This window comes from Besnoitia besnoiti, chromosome IX (assembly GCF_002563875.1).
Source record: "Besnoitia besnoiti strain Bb-Ger1 chromosome IX, whole genome shotgun sequence".
Classification (NCBI taxonomy): Eukaryota; Apicomplexa; class Conoidasida; order Eucoccidiorida; family Sarcocystidae; genus Besnoitia; species Besnoitia besnoiti.
Genome location: NC_042364.1, coordinates 2,127,082 through 2,144,744, shown reverse-complemented (window position 1 = coordinate 2,144,744; position 17,663 = coordinate 2,127,082). Strand labels below are relative to the sequence as shown.

General features: G+C 58.5%; 3 protein-coding genes across 3 annotated transcripts; 2 read left to right on the top strand and 1 right to left on the bottom strand.

The window, feature by feature from the left end:
* Positions 1 to 1,740: 1,740 nt before the first annotated feature.
* BESB_014710 (uncharacterized protein) lies at positions 1,741 to 5,390 on the top strand (the record flags this gene model as incomplete). Its single annotated transcript, XM_029360200.1, has 3 exons — positions 1,741 to 3,992; positions 4,398 to 4,957; positions 5,257 to 5,390. The coding sequence occupies 3 exons, from the start codon at positions 1,741 to 1,743 to the stop codon at positions 5,388 to 5,390; spliced, it is 2,946 nt and encodes a 981-aa protein (XP_029216867.1).
* Positions 5,391 to 6,910: 1,520 nt separating this feature from the next.
* On the bottom strand, positions 6,911 to 8,702 carry BESB_014700 (uncharacterized protein; the record flags this gene model as incomplete). The annotated part of the gene is made up of 3 exons (XM_029360199.1): positions 6,911 to 7,269; positions 7,568 to 7,614; positions 8,104 to 8,702. 3 exons carry the CDS (start codon positions 8,700 to 8,702, stop codon positions 6,911 to 6,913), a joined length of 1,005 nt encoding a protein of 334 aa, XP_029216866.1.
* Positions 8,703 to 12,491: 3,789 nt separating this feature from the next.
* BESB_014690 (ankyrin repeat-containing protein) lies at positions 12,492 to 17,368 on the top strand (the record flags this gene model as incomplete). Its single annotated transcript, XM_029360198.1, has 7 exons — positions 12,492 to 12,962; positions 13,337 to 14,015; positions 14,743 to 14,831; positions 15,279 to 15,506; positions 15,808 to 15,960; positions 16,481 to 16,613; positions 16,797 to 17,368. 7 exons carry the CDS (start codon positions 12,492 to 12,494, stop codon positions 17,366 to 17,368), a joined length of 2,325 nt encoding a protein of 774 aa, XP_029216865.1.
* Between the last annotated feature and the right edge of the window lie 295 nt (positions 17,369 to 17,663).

Here is a 17,663-nt window from a genome sequence, read left to right as displayed (position 1 = left end):
TGGCCTACGTTGCCATGCTCAGAGACTATAATTCAGGCCCCCTGGAACAGGACGACAGAAAATGTTCGTGCCGACATACCTCTGCATATTGTGAGGACTCCAGGAATTCCACCCTCACGCGGCGGGTGGTAGGATACTCATGCTTTTTTCAAGATGCCAACGAGATATCAACGACAGTGAACCTTACTCGGTTCACAGAACAACATACAGGGATAGATTGCCTTGCATTCCAACTTTGTATCGGATACGCGTGATTCTGTTCCTACGGCTGTCTCGCTAAATTTTTAAATCAGGAATACGTGTTTTGCCGTCTACCAGCGGGCCGGAGCATCGCAGTTGGACACGATGGCACCGTCCCACATGACTTCCGACAAGGTTTTGTCCAGTATTTCCTAAACCCTAACTGAATATATACCTCTCAGCCCAGTGGGGCGGGTTTGGTAGACCGTCTCTGCGTCTTGCTGATAATCTCTTCTCGGGCTCTCCTCACCGTCTGAACCCCGGCAAGTAGTTCATCACGCCCGCTCGGCCGAATTCCGCTCGCTGCGTTGACCACTGCCACACTCGTAATCTCTTCAACGCTTGATCCACAGAAACGGTGACGGAGAGCCACGGACGGGCTGCTCGCGCAGCGAAGAGCTGCCCACAACAGAACATGCCTCGATTAGTGAGAAGAACGAACGAGAAACGCACAGGTTACGTTTTCTGTTCCTGTGAGTTTCCGTAAAAAGCATATTGAACCCGTGATTTTTTTGTCATATGCGGTGTAGTTTCCGGCGGCAACGCGAAACAGTGTTATCGCAGAACGCGTCGACGCATGCGCGGTGAGCGGCCTGGCGCGATCGCCGGCGGATTCGAGCCTTCCCGTGCTCAACAAAAACTGCGAATCTCTCATCTCACTTGAAATTCATCGTTGCGGTGAAACTTTCACTCAGAAACGGAAGCTGTCCTCGTCTACCCAGCAAAGAGGACCGTTGCCGAAACGCGCGCCCCTCGTCATTCACGCGCTCGGCCTCGACTGTCTGAGGAAAGAAGTGCCTCGATGGCATTTCGCGGTTGCCATTGCGTTTTGGTCTTTTTCTGTGCCGCAAAAGAGGGACTCCAAATTGCCTAAAAGACACCGCGTGTTATTCTGGTGCCCTCTGAGCGATGGAAGTCCACTCGCCGGCCGTTCAACGCCACCGTGACCGCGCGACTTTTCACATGCTGCTCGAGTATCTCTTGTAGGATATCGATAGAGTCGAGCCCTCGGGCCCTCAAATAGATTCATTCTTTAATATGTATTACAATAATACTCATTTATATCAAAATCTAGAACCACATTCACTCTTAGCTAAATTCTTAAATTCTATAGAACAAAACACGCGTCAGTTAATTGGTTTAAGTAACAATATTATTGATATTGGAAATGCATGCTTTCTGATCATCAAGTTGCTGATACTGATACTAAAATGATACATATTGAAATATTTCTTCTGAAGATTTTGCAATACGAATGAGTTCGAACATCCATTTAAAGTGTACCTCACATCCTGACGAAGCGTGCTGTGTGCGGAGGCGAGGCATACACGAAGCCAGGAGGCCTCTTGGCGGCGGAAATTGTGGGCGCGAGTTCAGCCTTCGCGGCGGCGCTAGGCGCTCGCCCAGCCTTCTAGCTTTCTCGCAGGTTCCTCTCCTCGACGGCCTGAATGCAGGCTGGGGAGAGCCCCTCCAGCTAAGGTTTAGGCCGTTCACTCACAGATGACTGCCTCTCGCCGTTGCGGAGATCCGCTCCCTTCACCTGCGTCTGCGGGTGGGCCTCAGGGTGAGAAGCATGGAGAGCAGGAGCCTGAGGCCCGGAGGGCGGACGGCTGTTTGGCCTCTCTCCAGGCGCAGCTCTCGCAGGGGCTCAATCTCCACACACTTCTAAACGACCCGCTGCTAGTTGTTCTTCTTCTCTCCTTCCTCCCCTCCAGCGCAGACGTGCGGGCGCTTCTCGTCGCCGCGCTGCCGCCGCCTCTCTCGCCCGGTACTCTCCACGATGCATCCTCTCCAGCCTCGTGCCTCGCCCTGACGGACCGGCCTCCGTCGCCGGGGCTGGACTCCTCCCTCTCTTTCGATTGCCGTCTCACAGACAGTCAGTTCTCTTCGGGCTCAATTACGCCGGCAGGCGGCCGAGTGGGCTACGCGTCTCTCCTCGAGTTTGAGAGCGAGGCAGCCGAGTGCACCGATTTTCTGTCGGCCTCGCCCCTCCACTCACTCGCCAGCAGCTCTACGCGGCAGTTCGCGGGCGGTGCAGCGCGCCGCGAAGGCCGCACATTCGCGTACTCGCGGCACTTGTTACGAGCGGAGGAGAGCTGTGCGTCCGCTGCGTCTGCGTTTCCTCCGCCTGCGCTGCCGGCGCCTCTCAGGCTCCCAGCCGCCATTGTGGCGTGTTTCTATCACAGCCTCTGCTTTCGGAGAGGCGACTTGCTTGATGCAGCGGCGGGGCGTCCTCTCTTCTCGCCTCAGAAGGCGTTTCTTTGTCAGCTTGAAGGCTCGCCTGCTCCTCGCGAGAGCGGTGAGGCCGCCTCTAGCGCGCAGGCGCTGCTTTTCGAGACTCGCGGCGCGGCCGCGAGCGCAGAGTACTGGAGGAACATATACTTCACGCTCATCCACGGCTCGCGGTGCGACGACTGTGGCGCGGAACTCGAGCCCGAAGAGAAGACGAAGGCGTCTCAGGGGAGCGGCAGCTCGCAACCGAGCGAAGCCCGGAGCTTCGACAGAGCAGCCGCGGCGGAGGCCTCTGCCCTCCTCCCTTCCTCCTCTGTCGCCCTGCCTGCAGGGGTCGTCCGCAGCCCCGCCGCTCCTCCGACCGCGCGCGCGTCGTCGTCGCCCGCGCCGCCTCCGCCCATGGCGTCTCTTCTTCCGCGTGCGAGGACGCCGTTCGCGCCTTGCTCGGCTTGCGTGTGCCTCTGCAGATCGTGCCGCGGCGCACTTCGCCGTCGAGCGGAAATCCTCTGCACACTCCAGAGAATCGTCGCAGATGTGGCCTGCGTCTGCCAGCAGACCGGAGGAGACGGCCCGCGAAGAAGGTGCGACAGTGAGAACAAGAGGAGACGCGGAGAGACGGGCGTGTGCGCAGAAAGCGCCGCACGCCCCGCTGCAGACGTCGGGCAGCACGTGAGCGACGCGCGAGATCCACGGCAGGCCCGCGCGTGGCCTCAGCCAGGGGTTGGAGGAGGCGAGGGAGAGGACCGCCGAGCCCTTGCGGCGTGTCCGCAGCGGTCGCAGCCCCCCGCCGACGGCCTCGGCGGGGGAGGTCCCGGTGGGGGTGGGACGGCTGCTGGGTTGCCTCCGCGTAGCTCCGTTGCGGCGACCGTGGACGCGGCGGTGGAGGAGCTGTTTCGGCACGGCGGTCTTTTCGTCGCGCAGGCTGCCTTCCAGAAGCTTTTGCTTCATCACCGCAGGATGGTTCAGACGGTGCTGCGTGCACTGGGATCGCAGATTCGCCAGGAGCTCCTCCGCACGACCGGCGTCGACTTCTTCCGCCGCGTCCTGTCGCCTCTCTTGGAGGCTTCCAAGTCGCACCGCGAGGGCGGCCTGGACGAGGCGAGGCACAGCCGACGTGCAGGGGCCGAGAGCGGGCTGGCGGGGCTCAAGAGACGCCGAGTCGGCCCCACGGCCTTTATGGCGGCGGCAGGCGCAGCGGAGGTAGGACGACGCCACGCGCCGGAACGGAAGGGCGAGCAGCTACATGGTCTGTTTCGCTTTTCAGATGGCGAGAAAAAAGATCTGGGTGCGCTGCTGCAGCGCTGCTTCCACGGGCTAGCCATGCCAGCTGTGTCGACGCTCCTCCACTCGCTGGGCGGGGTGCGCGGCGACGGCGAATGCAGTCGGGAAGGCCTCGAAGACGACCCTGGAGGCGAGGCGGAGGCAGAGACATCTGAGCGATGGGAGCAAAGCCTGAACTCGCTCGCCAGCATGGAGACCCTCTACGCGACTCGCACATCATTCCTCTTGCTCGTCAACCGGTAAGCTGAGAGATAGAGAGAGGGAAAAAGCTAGCGAGGCGCACGGGTCCGTTGCATGCAACGAAATGGACGATTTGTTCAACCGCCGTGCCAATCCTGGTTGTCCGCGTAGATCTACACGCATATATATACATATATATATATATATATATATGTAGCTATGTGTATGCGCACTTCTCAAGTGCCCTGACGTTGATAGAGTCGTGGTTACTAGGGATGTTCGAGTGTTCGCTCAATTTCAGCTGCATGCTCCCCGTAGTTGATTCCGCTGGTTGCCTCAATATGTCTGCGCGTTCTCAATTTTTTTTCGTGGCACTTTGCAGCGGTGTCGTCTGGCTGCGTGGATTCTGTAGCACCGTGTGCCACTGAGGGCTTGTTTGCCGCTCTTTCTTCGACGTTTTTCAGCTTCCATCGCCTGCTGGAGCACCCGGATCTTCCGCTGCTGCATACGCTGTACGTCCAACGCGTTCAGACTGCGCGAGCCATGTGGCCTCCAGCCACCGGGCCCCCCTCGCCGCACGCGACGGATCCTGCCGCAGAGCCTGCTTGTCCTTCTTCGCCGCAGCCAGGGGACGCGTCGCCGGGGCCTCGGGCCTTGGCTCCGCCATCCCCTGCGGCGCCTGCATCGGCCTCTGCGACGAACTCGCTCGACGCAGGAATCTCTCAAGAAGAAGCGCGAGCGCCGGCGACGTGGCCTGCGGAAGGCAAGAACGGAAGTGGCGCTCGCCCGTGCACTCAGGAGGAAAGACGTCGAGGCGGGGAAGGGCGACCAGAGAGCGAAGGGGGGGCCCTCGGGTTGGGATCCGCGCGCGCCGTGGGCGCCGGAGCGCCCGCCGAGACAGGCCTGTGGACTGAGACGAGGAAGGACGACATCGAGCTCGTGTGCTGCTGGAGGATTCTCGAGTGTCTGTGCACATTTTTGTTCGATGGCAGAAGCAGGAGGCCGATTCGCTGTTACCGAAAAAGTGAGTGGGCAGCCTTAGTGACCTTTCGGTTTCATGTTCACCGTCCGATCTGAAAAAAGGGACTCGCAGCGGCCACGCTGCATCCCGGGCGGTGGAGCGCGATGTGCGCTGACTGCTCTGCCTAGCGCGAGGGACTGCCTCATCGACCTGCTCTAACAGTCTCCGCTGCCCGCATTTTCTGGCCTTCCACGGTCTGCGCAGCTGCCGCCGCCTGCGTCGATGGGCACCTGTCTCTGTGGCTTTTGGCGCTTGATCCACGAGCTCTTCGGCCAGTCTCTCTGTGAACGGTTGTCTCTCAGCTCTTGCTACGCGTCAGTTCGTGGACCACCTGTACCGCCTGGCTCAGGACCCCACAGCGGAGACAGCTCTCTGTTGTCACTTCTCGCCGCTTGTGGCCTGCCCCCGAGACGCTCTCCACGCGTGGCCTCGATGAGCGTACACCTTCGTTGCAGCCGAAGGCCGACCAGGAGTTCCTGACGGTGTTTTACCGAGTACTCTAGCTGAGCGGTGACTCCCGGCTCCGAGCGGGATCTGAACACTTTTGAAGGGTTTTTTGAAGCTTTATCCATTTCTTGAAGCGGTGCAACATATTTGGATTCGGGGATTTCACGGCGGTGTACTTGTTTTCCGCAGAAAGCGTATTTGTTGTCCATCTGGCCTTGCTCTACATTTGGCCAACGGGAAGGCAAGACATGCCGGGAGTGCCTGTGGTGCTCGCTCTGCGCCGACCGCCTTCTCAGGCCGGTCACTGGCTGAGAGGGAATCGGCGAGCCGATACAACGCTGCCTGGCGAGAGTGCGCAGAAGAATTTGCCGCAGCCGATTCACACGCATTCTCGCCTACAGCTCACAAGGTGAAAGCCGTCCTCTAAATCCGTGGATTAAAACGAAGCGGAGCGGTAGACATCCATATATATATATATATATATATATATATACATTCTTGTACCGATACTTCATATCTGCTTTTCCCACCCATGTATCTACTTCTAGTGAGTCTGCCGAATTCGCGCCATCTGTAGACCACGAGAAAACGGGTCTGGACACGCGGAGTTGTGGAAGGGAAGAGTGGAGCCTGTAGTAGGATGTCGAGCCTGTCGGCTGAGCTCATGGCTGACTTGCACATCCAAGCGGGGACGAAGTCGATACGATTGTGACAGTCACAGATCTTGGTGCGCGGATAAGCGTCCATATCGCAAACGTCGCATAAAAACCGCCGGCATCGTGGCGCCAAGCTTTGTGAGCCGCGGGACTGGGAAGCATGAGAGAAGCAGCCTGGCAGTGCGGGCGAGAGACCGCCAATCACACGTGCGAACAGGCCACACCGCCGTTTTCGGATTCCACGCACCACAGGGGCGTGATGGGCCAAGCGCGCGCAGGATAGTGACAGGCGCCGACAGAGCAAAACAAATAGGAAGGAGGAAGAAAACTGTATTCAATGAGGCGCAGTCGCAGGACAGCCACAGGCTGCGGCAAGAGACCCTTGAGGGTTTCCGCTGGCGGGATCGGCGCCCGCCTTTGGTCTTCACCTCCGCTGCAAACAAGGGCGCCGGGGTAGTCGACTGGAGCTGTCAATGCAGAAGGCGTGTTCCCCAGAGGCCACGTGAATGAATGAACAGCGCGAGTCGAACATGGGCACGTAGGGGGCTTGCGGCGCACTGCGGGCTTACAGGATCTCCACCTGAACACCATGCCCTAGCCTCACAACTGCAACGATCGTCGCGCAGTGTCCCACAAACGCGCCGAAAACTGCCCCAGTTCCCCCCCCCCCCCCCACATGCTATACCTACATGCATACATGTGCGTCTGGATGAAGAGAAGATGAATCGGCGGCGCAGCGCAAGACAAAATTATGTTGGCGGCGGCGACCCCTTCTGGCGCGTCCGCCTTCTCCACGTCCAGTGGGCGTTCAGACTGGTCGTTCGCTGCAGACTTGACCTTACTGAAAGTCGCGTCACGCAGCGGTAAGCGCTAGAGTTGCAACAAGCGAACCGAGGGAGCACAGAAGCGTCGCCACGCCTCCGCCGTCGAGTCTCCCGTGCGTCGCGGCTGCGTTCCTGTAGTATGGATTGTAGAACGGAGACGGACCGGGCGCGGGAGAAGGGACCCCGGGGGCCAAGGCGGCCGCGGCTCGCAGCGCCGCCTCGTTGGCGCTTTGGTGCATCTGCTGCTGCACTTGTTCAGCGACTTGCGTCTTCTCAACGACGCAGATCAACTCGTCCTGCCACCCTTTCACGCGCGACCGCTTCGCCGGCGTGATGCGCCAGCGATACAGCGCCTGCAGCTCCGGCGGGAACGACATGAAGGAGGGGCCTGCAGAGAGACGCCGGGTACAGCCGCAAAGAAAGCAGACTGTGAAAAAGATCCCGCGCGCCCGGGACGCCACGCGAGAGGCGTGCGAAACAGACGAACACAAACACAGTGATACAACCCTGATGAAAACACACGAGCGCCGTGACGCTTGCGGCGCGCGGATCAAAAGGCCGCGCGGACAGAAGCCAACGCGCAAGGGAGGGATCTCTAGGTTGAGCTAGGCGAGCCAAGAGGGACAGGAAAACGAGACCACGGCTGCGGACAGTCGTGCTTCTGTCCTAGGCCTCTCAAGACTTACATTGCGCCGCGCCGTAGAAACCTGTGAACTGTTTCGCTCGGCAGTATCTGAGAAGACAAGCAGGGAAGCAGGCTGGGATAAGCATCCGCGCGGACGGAGAAAGCGCCACGGTATCGAAGGCAGACACAAGAACGAAAAACGTAGACAGACTTATCGACAACGGAACAGGGCGAGCTGATGTCTGCTGCTAGATATCGCGGCAGGATGCCGCCGTTTTTGTATGCAGAACGACAGCGCGTCACCCCTCAAGATAGAACTGAAACTCGGTAGGAAACGCAAGCGACGAACGGGCCGTGCCCTCCCACGAGCACGGAATGTGGCTGGTCCCCTTTTCTCTTTGCCCTATTCCATGCCGGCTTCAGGAATAGACACCTCGCACTCAGACGGACGGCACGCTGTGGGTCGCACGCGTGTGCGCATGCATACACACACTGAGGCGAAGTCTGCAGTCTCTTAGCGCGCTGGAGGGTCAGAAGGAGAGACGATGCTGATGGCTGCAGAGGTGCGATGAGAGGCGAGGGTGCGCGGCCATCTACCTGCACGGCGAGTGAGAAGATCCAGGGATGCAGCTTCCGGAGTACGCAGAGTAGAACATGCAGTTGGGCATGACGCTGATGTCTTCTTCCGAGTCAGGCATGAGGTCGACGCCCGCGCCAAGCTGTCCGCTGAAGGCAGGCGTGCCCTGGAGTTGGACCAGAGAAGGTCCCCGCTGCAGGGACGCGGGCAGGGCGGCGCCAGAAGGCGCAGAGGCGCCAGGCGAGGCCGCTGCCGCCGCAGCGCGCAGGCGAGCAGACCGGCTGTGAGACTGAGAAGAGCGAGAGGCGGAAGAGGCAGCAGCGGGAGAGGCAGGAGAGAAACGAGAATCTTCACGCTCACTCAGATTCGGTCCGCCCCCGTGGACGTGTGGAAGAGGGAGGGAAGCAGGGGAGACAGAAGGAGAGCTCCCCGAGGGTGACAAAGTGACAGACGGAGTGCCACTCGGCAGAAAAGACTTTGCAGCATGTGTCCCCCCTCCGTGCAGAAGCCAGCGAGGACGCGCCGTGATCGCGCCGGCGCTGGCAGCGACAGAAGCCAGAACAAGAAGCACAACTTGGACGGCGCTGCACAGCCGGAACGAGTCCTTGGAGCGCGCCATAGTGGGCGGGCGCCTTTCCATGTCCTGGTTGGCGCGTGCCGATCCTAGGGCTCCCTGCTCGCTCGAGCCTCAGAAGAAGAACGAGGAAGGGAGGGAAACTACAGGCGGTGTCTCAGAGCCTGCGCAAGGCCATGCTCGGATTTCATTTTCTGGTCAACTCTGACCGACTCTGCAACAAAGATAAGGCGCGTCCACGACCAGGTTTCACATCACCTTGCTCAAGAGCCGGCCGAAAGCGGTGAAGAAAAGCAGCAAGCGGCCTCGGCTGAAGCAGACAGACTCACTGAAGAAAAAGTAACGACACAGAAGGCCGAGAAAAAGAAACGATGCAGGCCCGCCGCTCGGCGCAGCCTCAGCGAGAGCGACCGCAGATCACGAAGACCGAATGGCGCCGCAGGGATGCCACCAACGAGAGCGGCGGAACGCTGAATTGTGATTCCGAGTCTGCAAGAGAGCAGAATTACTAGAGGACTGGAGTAGCGTGCGGAATGAAACAGAAAACGCGAGGGAACGAGAAGGCAGCAGACAACAACTACGCTTGGTGAGCAACCGCTGCTGACGGTAAACGCGCCACACTGCAAGCCAAGGACTTCTGAACTTTTAGTGCCGAAAAAAAATGAGGAAGCGAGGAGAGTTTCCGAAAAAAAGCGGGAAAAGCCTGTTGCGCCCGAGGATGACGTCAGTGTCTTGCATGTACGTTGTTAATCAATTCTGCAGTGAGACGTGAGAGGAAGAGACGACATTAATCGCGTCGTTGCATTGAGCAACAACCGCCGTCCCCCGCTCACGTTTTGACTTCGTGACACTTCTCTACTGAGATTTCCCGAATCAACACGTGCATCCGTGTTGCCTGTTTTCCGGTGAAGCGGCGAATGTCTTGTCACAGAAGACAGCGCAGCCAGGGTTCCTAGCACTCTTGACTATCGAACCCGCGCTGGCGCACCACGTGGCAGCTAGCTACAGCCGCCCACATCGTGTGTCATGGCATTCAGTCTGAATATTTCCATTTTCTGAAGGTGGCACGCGGGGGCGGCAAATCTGCACGCATCTGAGGAACGTTTTAGACGAAAAACCAGAGTTAGGAAAGCCTGCCGTGGAGAACAGCCTGCAGTTCAGGCTCCATGTAAAGCCAGTTAAGACACACGAAATCCCTGGACCGCAGACACTCCGCGAACGACGACTAGAATGCATTTGTAAATTAACCTCCTCCTGAAGCAAGAGAGACTACCCTTGTACCCTAGAACGTGTTCAGGCTGAAGACATGAGCCCAGACTTCCGCCGTTCTGCGCGGCTGAACCCCCCCTCGCTTAACGCTACAGGGTGACCCGTGCAAAAAAGAAGCAGAATCCAGGCTCCATGTGCACCAAACGCTACATCTCTGGTATGACAAGGCAGGGACTCAGTCTCATGACCGTCCTCTTGCTGTAGTCTTGCGCCTTTGGCTTTTCATTGAGCACGCGCGGACTCGTCACACGTACGCCCTCTAGAACGCCAGGCAGGCGCTTTGGCAGGCTCTATGGCTTCCTTGCTGCCTCTCCGACTCAAAAAGTTCCTTTTGCCGCACAAGGATTCGGGCATAGAATCTCGGGGGCGAAACAAAACGTGCCAGTTTGCCAGAGGTTCAGGCTCGGGCGAGGTCCGCGTGAATTTGTAAGGAAAAAGTCTGACACTCTACACTGCCTTGAGTTTTCGCGCCTCGCGTGCATTCGCCGCGTCACTCGCGCGCGAGCAAGACGCTGCTTTTCCAATCCCCGTGAGTTTCGTCTTGGTCGCTCAGCGTGGGAAACAGCTTACTTTTTTCTGCTCACTTCCCACCAGCGTGTCTTACGCATTCAAGAAGAGAAGTTGAGTTCGGGGGCTTTATTAGATGCCCTTCCAGTGCGAAAGTGCTCGCGTGTCGATCATTCTGAATGCGGGTCGATACAAGCTGGTTAGCTACGCCGGGAAAGAGTGGGTAATGTGATTTTTCTGCGAACTCTGGACCGAAACCATTTGTCTTTGCGCCTCCGAACCGTTCGGCATTCCGTCTTTCCCCGCTTCGTAGGCACCTAGCTGTCCCGGTGCGTCGGAACGAGTTTCCCTGCATGTTCGGACTTTTTCCGCGAGCTAGCATCGTCCCAGCGTGCTTGCCAGACCCGTTCCCGCATGTCGGCGTTGCCTCGAACTGCTTGCCGCATATTTTTCGGAGGACACTTGTGACGAGAGTCGTCGCTTCAAAGGCGAATACTGCAAAAAACGCAGGAACCGAGCGGCAGGAACCGCAGAGAAGCTACACATCGCACCCTGCCTCCGGGTTCAGTGTGACGGAGGGAGGGGGGCTGTGCAGCGGCTCCTCAGAGTTTCCCGCAGGACTTCTTGAAGCGAACGAATTGAATGCCCGTTGAGGGAGGGGGTTTGCTTTCATAGGACGGTTTAGGGCACGCAGGAGTCTGCATTGCCTGTCCCTGCATGGGCGGTTTTTTTCTGTTGAAGCTATCGCGGCGTGGCTGGCTTTTCTTCCGTGCTTCAGTGAATCGAATGCAGTTCATGAAGCGGTTCCCTGTTGTCAGAGGCATCTCTCCTCGAAATAACTGTGCTTCTGCTTCTCCGTGTCCGTTTCTTTTCCCGCGGGAACACGGTCTGGGAAATCGGTACGCTGCTGCGCCCGCGAGGAATGCCGGAATCCGGAACTCGTGGGAACGTGGGAGCACGGCAAAGCAACGCGCCTCACCCACCCAGCTTCAGTGCTTCTCGCCAAAGCGAGCATTGAACCCTTTGTGTTCACGACGCCTGGCGCAACTGTAGCGGCGGCAGGCGTCTGCCGGGATCCTTCCGTTTCTTGTCTGCCTCCATCGGATTTACTCCGGGTATTTGCGGTACGATAAGTAATTGTTTCGTTTCAGCCCTTCTTGTGCCTGCTGCGCCAGGCCTTCGGCGTCGTCGTGCTAGAGTTCGCCCGTTGCGCCCTTCTTTCTCGGCACGTCTGCCCGCGGAGCAGTATTGAGGGCTGTCAAGCTAGCCAGGACCCGCCAAAGGCCCAGAAATCGCGCGAAGTCAGCGCGCAGGTGGGGTGTGCACACGCCAGACTCTTCTCAAGCTTGATTTTCTGGAAAGCTCCTCCAGCACTTTCCGAACGGCTCCAGAACTGCCGGGCGCGCTCCCTGCAGCGCTGCCGCAGTGCGTCATCCGCCCTTTTCCTCCCTTCGTCCTCCTCATCCTCTCTTCCCGGGTGGCGTGTGCTCCAGGAGAGAGAGGAGTCAAAGAGGAGAACGAGATACGAATGAAGTGAAACACAGTTGTGACTAGACGTGTCACAAAAAAGGCGTGGCTTCCGCGTGAGCGCCCTCGGAGGAGTTGCCTGTCGCGGGTTCGGGAGCGCCTCTAAGCTCCGCAGGGCAAGAGGGCACAGAGAAGTACATGCAGGAGGAACTGCAGCTCTCATTCGTCTTTTGTCTGTTTTCCAATCTTATGTCTCGCACTCGATCGATCCCGGGTGCCTCACTGCCCAACTCTGTCTCTACTGGCCCTGGGCTCTCTCCCGTCTTGCTGCCCGTGTCTACAAAATCTTATCCGGTTTCTTCAACTGCCGGCGACCCCGCGCCGGATTCGCTTGTTTCTGCTTTGCTTCTCGTCCAGAGACCTTGACGGTTTGCCTCTTTTCTCGTCGCGTTCGTTGCCTTGTCTGGCCTGCGCGCCGCTCTCTTCGTTGCCAGTGCCTCTCCTCTGGGTCCCTTCCTCGCAGCTTGCGTTTCGGCCGCGAATCTCTGTTTCTCTTCAAAGCGCTCTGCTGCTGGCTTTTTTGTTTCGAGGATGGGAGCTGAGCACAGCACACATTCGTTCTCCTCCAGTGCCTTTGAGCGAGGCGAGGCCGCTTGCCTCGCGGAAGAAGGACAGGCGCAGGCGGGTGTGTCTTCGCTTCGGCGCGTTGCCGCCTCGAAACGGTATAACGGCCGCCACAACCCATGCAGCTCGGTCACTGCGTGCGGACGTGTCAGCAAAAATGCTCAGTCTGCAGGTGGGAAAGTTCCTGCCGGCGAGGAGGCGCCCGCGGCCTCTGCGGGCCGGGGCCTCGTTTCACTTCTGCCTCTCAAGGAGAAAAAGCCAACAGGGATCCCCCCGCCCCGGCAGAGAGTCGGCGATGGCGAGCTGGACATTCTTCGCACTAGCGGCAGACGGAGCGAGAAGGTGTCCAGAATTTTCGCGACTGCGCTGCGGAAAGCAGTTCAAGAGAACAAGCCGGGGGCAGTCGCCGCGCTGCTTCACGAGACACCACAAGCAACGGTGAGAGCGAATTGGAAATGCTTGCTTCTGCATGTTCCCGGGTCGAAGTTTAGCGCTGCAATGTGTCGTCGTGAGGCGGCTCCACTTCCCGCGTGTATAGAGATGCACCGTTCTCGTGGATCACAGATTTCCCGCACCCCTGCAGCCCGAGCGACTATGGCATTGCAGGTTGCTGTAAACCGCGCGGCGAATTCTCTGGTTTGCGTTCTGCCGCCGCCTAAGCCTCACCTCTAGCAGTGACACAGTAGTTGCTGCCTCTCAGAGAGTCACCACTCCCCAGCACTGCTTCCAACCCCACAGATGGAAAGTAGTCTGTATCTCTTGGTGAAGAGCCATGCGTGGACGGCACGCTGCGGTTGTTGCGTTCCCTTCAGCAAAGCGGCTTGTTGTTTGGCGGAGATTCCGACTGCCTCGTGGTGATGAACGACGTCGTGCGGCGTCGCGACCCAGCGCTTCTGGCGGCTTTTCTTCGATGCCAGGCCTGCACGCCTGAGCAGATCTGGCCGTGTGGCGTCCCCGGCTGCCACGGGCCGTCCGTCGCGGCTCTCTTTGCGCCGGAGATCGTCGGAGACTCCTCGAAATGCTTCTCCCACACCGCGGACAAACTGCTTCTCCCTTCACCTGCCTCGGCGCCTGCCTCTCGACAGCCGGCCTGCGTGCGCCAGTCAGAGTCTTCCCTCACGCTCTCCGACGGCGCGGTGGCGCCGCCCGCGGGGCCTCCGTCGCAGCTCGCGAGCCAGTACACGTACCTGTATCTGCCTGCGCCGCCCGCGAGGGGCGCGGCTGTCTCCGTCCATCCAGAGGCCGCCGGGAGTACCGCGAAGACCGCGCCGAAGGACGACCTGCGAGCGGCCTCCGCTTGGAGGCTGCTGGGAGGGAAAACGCTGTCGTGGTACGGGAAGAAGAGAACGCCGCCTGCGAGGGAGAGTCAAGAAGGAAAACGGGTTCTGCGAGCTCTCACGCGACAAAGTGCCTTGAGGCTCGGGGACGCGATTCTCCTGGAGGGCGACGCTCGGTGCATAGACGTCATGCTAGACTGCATCAGGAGGCCAAGTAAGCACGGTCAGACGAACTACACGCGAGACAGAAGCGTTTTTGTTCGGGAAGAGGGAAGAAGATCCACGCAGGTGTGGTGTGTGCAGAGGGGGGGGGCTGTCTCGGATGCTCTCGTGTGTCTCGAGAAGAAGCGACTTGCAGTTGTCACGGGGCTAAAAAACCAAGAGGCCAGTCAGGTCTTAGAGGCTCCTTGGAGTTGAGAGATCCTCTATCTCTTCGGGCAGCCAGAGGCTTCGGGGACTTCGTTTTCTTGAGGGTGGCATGGGCCTCGTCGCCCCACTCCCCAACGTCAAAAACGTGGGCGCGAAGAGACGAAGCGCGCGTGCAGAACGGGGCGGCGGTACCAGCGAACAAAGGCTTCATATATATCTATATCTATATCTATATCTATATCTATATCTATATCTATATCTATATCTATATCTATATCTATATATATATATATATATATATATATATTTGCCGATCTTGGTATGTGCAGACAGCGGTGTGTCTATATACATATACGGAAGCATATGCATGCTTCTGTGTACGGCGGACGAGGACGGCGAGAAGAGATGTAGAAACTTTTGGAGTGAGGACGGGAATGAACGCCACGAATGCAGCGGAAGGAGAGGGCACCGACAGGCCAGGGAGCCCAGCCGCAGGAGTCGGGATTTCGAGGCCTCTTTTCACTTGAGGCCGTTTCGGGGGATGCCTGGATCTGTGATTCTCTACCCTGTAGGTTTGTTTCTCGTCGCGGCCGCAGCCACAGCCAGCGTGGATACCGTCCAGAGACTCCTGCGCAGAGGCGCGAATCCCAACACAGTCGTGGTACGCGTGTGCACATCTGTTGAGTGTCGCCTTGTGCGTTGTTTTTTCTGCGTCTCTTCCCAGCTGCCTCGTTTTCTGCATCACCGCGGGCAGCCTGTATCTCTGTCGCATGGCCTCCTGAGAAGCGCAGCGTCTCTGTCGAGTGTTTCTCGCGACTGGCGTGCTGGAGCCCCGCAGCCTCGCGAGCCTTCACGATTCTAATCTGTCGCTTCAGCGGTTCGTCTGCGTCTCATCCGGGGGCACTGCGAGTCTTCCGTCGGCCGAGAAAGTGGGCGTGCCTGGCGCGTCGACATCCGAAGAGGTCGAATGCTGGCGTCTTCATTTCCAGTAGATCAAAGAATGGAAGAGATGAGCGACCGTCGCGCGTGATACCGCATGCAACCCCCTGCCTTTTTCGGGATATCGTCGCTTGTTTTTTTTATTTTTTTCCGTTTTTCTTCGCACCAGCATGGCTTCAGTCCGTTGAACGTCGCAGCCTCTTCGACAGTCTCCCCGTACGAAAAAGTCGAGCTCCTGCTGCGATATGGAGCAGCGCCGGATTTTCCTCTCGTGCCAGTCGCCGCTCCTTCGCGCACGCGGGCTGCCACAGATCCGCCACATGAAGTCCCCACTGTCGCCGGCTCCGAGGACTTGCCTGCGCTCATGCACGCGGTCGTGACTGGCGATCTCAGCCTTGTAAGGTGCACATCTGAAATGCATATAAGAATATATATATCTATTCGATATGCACGTCGATGGCGGTTGCAGGTATAGGTGCTTTCCTCTTTCGTTTGTTACGCTGCTGCTTGCACCTGCGCCTACATGATTGCGGATGTATAGCCGTGTGTCCACCTCTTGGCGAGTTGTCTTGTCACACAGCGAAGCCCGCTTTGCGCTGTAGATGCCTATGGATTCTTGCGGTGAAGAAAGTCGGATCGCTGTGTGCGCATACGGGCGGGACATGGCCTTCTGAGTGGAGTGTTCCGCCGATTTTCAGGCGGAACTCCTCCTCGAGCAAGGCGCCGATCCAAACATCTTCGTTGAGGCCTTGGGGCTGCCGACACCGCTCTTTCAGGCTGTTTTCTGGGGTGATTTGAAGATGGTGAAGTTGCTCTGTGCGTACGGAGCTGATCCCAGCATTGCCAAGCCGGTGCGTTTCTAGGTTCCTTTGTCGAGCCTTTTGTAGCTCGCTGGATCTGCCTGCTCGAGGCGTCAACCCTTCATTAGAATAGGCATACCTGCACATACCTATATATATAGATAGAAAGATAGATAGATTCATGTATGTGTATGTGCACTCAGGACACACTCATAGGTACTGAACGTATGTGCATATATATGTGTGTTTCCTTCTGTTTTAGCATACCTGGCCTCGCCATACGATTGGATCCTTTATCCCGCTACGACGTGCAGCACACGCGTAAAGTTCCGTATGTATGTACGCATGTATGTATGGGTGCATGTATGTATGTATGTATGTATGAATCCCTGGCTCGCGGCAGGGTGTCTGTAGATAATGCTTGCTACGGTGTCAGGATGCAACTTCCGTACGTCGTGCGTGTCTTGGGGTCCTGGGGCGCTGGCGCAAGTAGCGAGGAGCTTTGGTGGCTTCGTTCAGACAGGCAAAAGTCCGTGAGGTGCGTCTGCGGCGCTTTCTGTGCTGCGTGCAGAGTGGAGAGAGCGTGCTTCAAACCGCGAGCCGGGCGCTGCAGTTTTCCCTTCTCCGGAAGCCGAGGCACATCGCAAAGCTGCCTCTTCCGCGCTCGTCGCCTGCGCTGTGTCGCCAGATTCGACGCATTCTGGGTAGGCGCTGATTTCTTTAAAGCCTGTTTTCTTCGCGTCGGAGCTATGCTCACACCGCAGGGCGTGTTCCCCCCTGCGAGCTTGCTCAGCTTTTCTTCCCTTCTACTGTGTCTAGTGGAATTTCCTTTGCCTGCCTCTCGACATCGCTCTCGAAGTTGCGGTGTGCGTGTGGCATTTACGCAGAGGACTCTTACGCCGAGCGGTCGGCTGCAGCTCGGACCGCAGTCGCGAGCGGGCGTGCAGCCGCGACTGCGGCGGCGCCTGAGGCGCGCACAGCCCGCAGGACGCAGCTGGGTTTCCGCATGGCTTGGGAGAGTCGAGTGTTTGCTGAGGAGACGTGCCGTGGGTCGGGACAGCGCGATTCGAAAGAGAAAAAAGGCGCAGGAGAGAGGGAAACAGGGAAGCACGAGACGGCCGCGGACGCCGAGGACGCGGAGACCGTCACGGGGACTCCGACGTCATCGTGTCGCTCGCTGGAGAAAAGCCTGAAGGAGGATGAAAAATCGAGAGTCGGGAAGGCCTCTCCTCCCGCAACTGGCCGCAGTCAGGGTGCCGCGAGAAAGCCCAGTGAGGGGTGCCAGGTGTCGAGGCGAGTAGACAAAGACGGAAAAAGCGCCTTGGGGAAGGCGGCGGCGCCGAGCAAGGTGCCTATCGGCGGAAGGGGGCTCTCCCTGGCTTTCAGTTTGAAAGACGACGGGTCGTACACTGTCGAGAAGGTCGATGAAATGTGGGAGAGGGCAGGCTACAAGAGCTGAAGGAGAGAAGGGAGGAGCGCGGCGGCGAGGGACGCGTGCCTCGGGCGAGAGAGGAACGCGAGAGCGCTCGTGACAAAGTTGTGAAGTAGAAAAGAGGGAGCGCCAGACCGCGCAAGCGACACAGGGAACCAAGGGACGTAACGTTCTTTGGTGGCGTGCGCGTCCCGCCTGCCGCCGCGTCTGCGGTTGGCGTTGGGAGACTGACGGCCGATGGGGAGGCATCCAGAAGGGGCATGTGCAGCGGCCGAGGCGTGCGAGCTGCAGTGGCTTAGCATATTCGCACGTGAATAAAGTG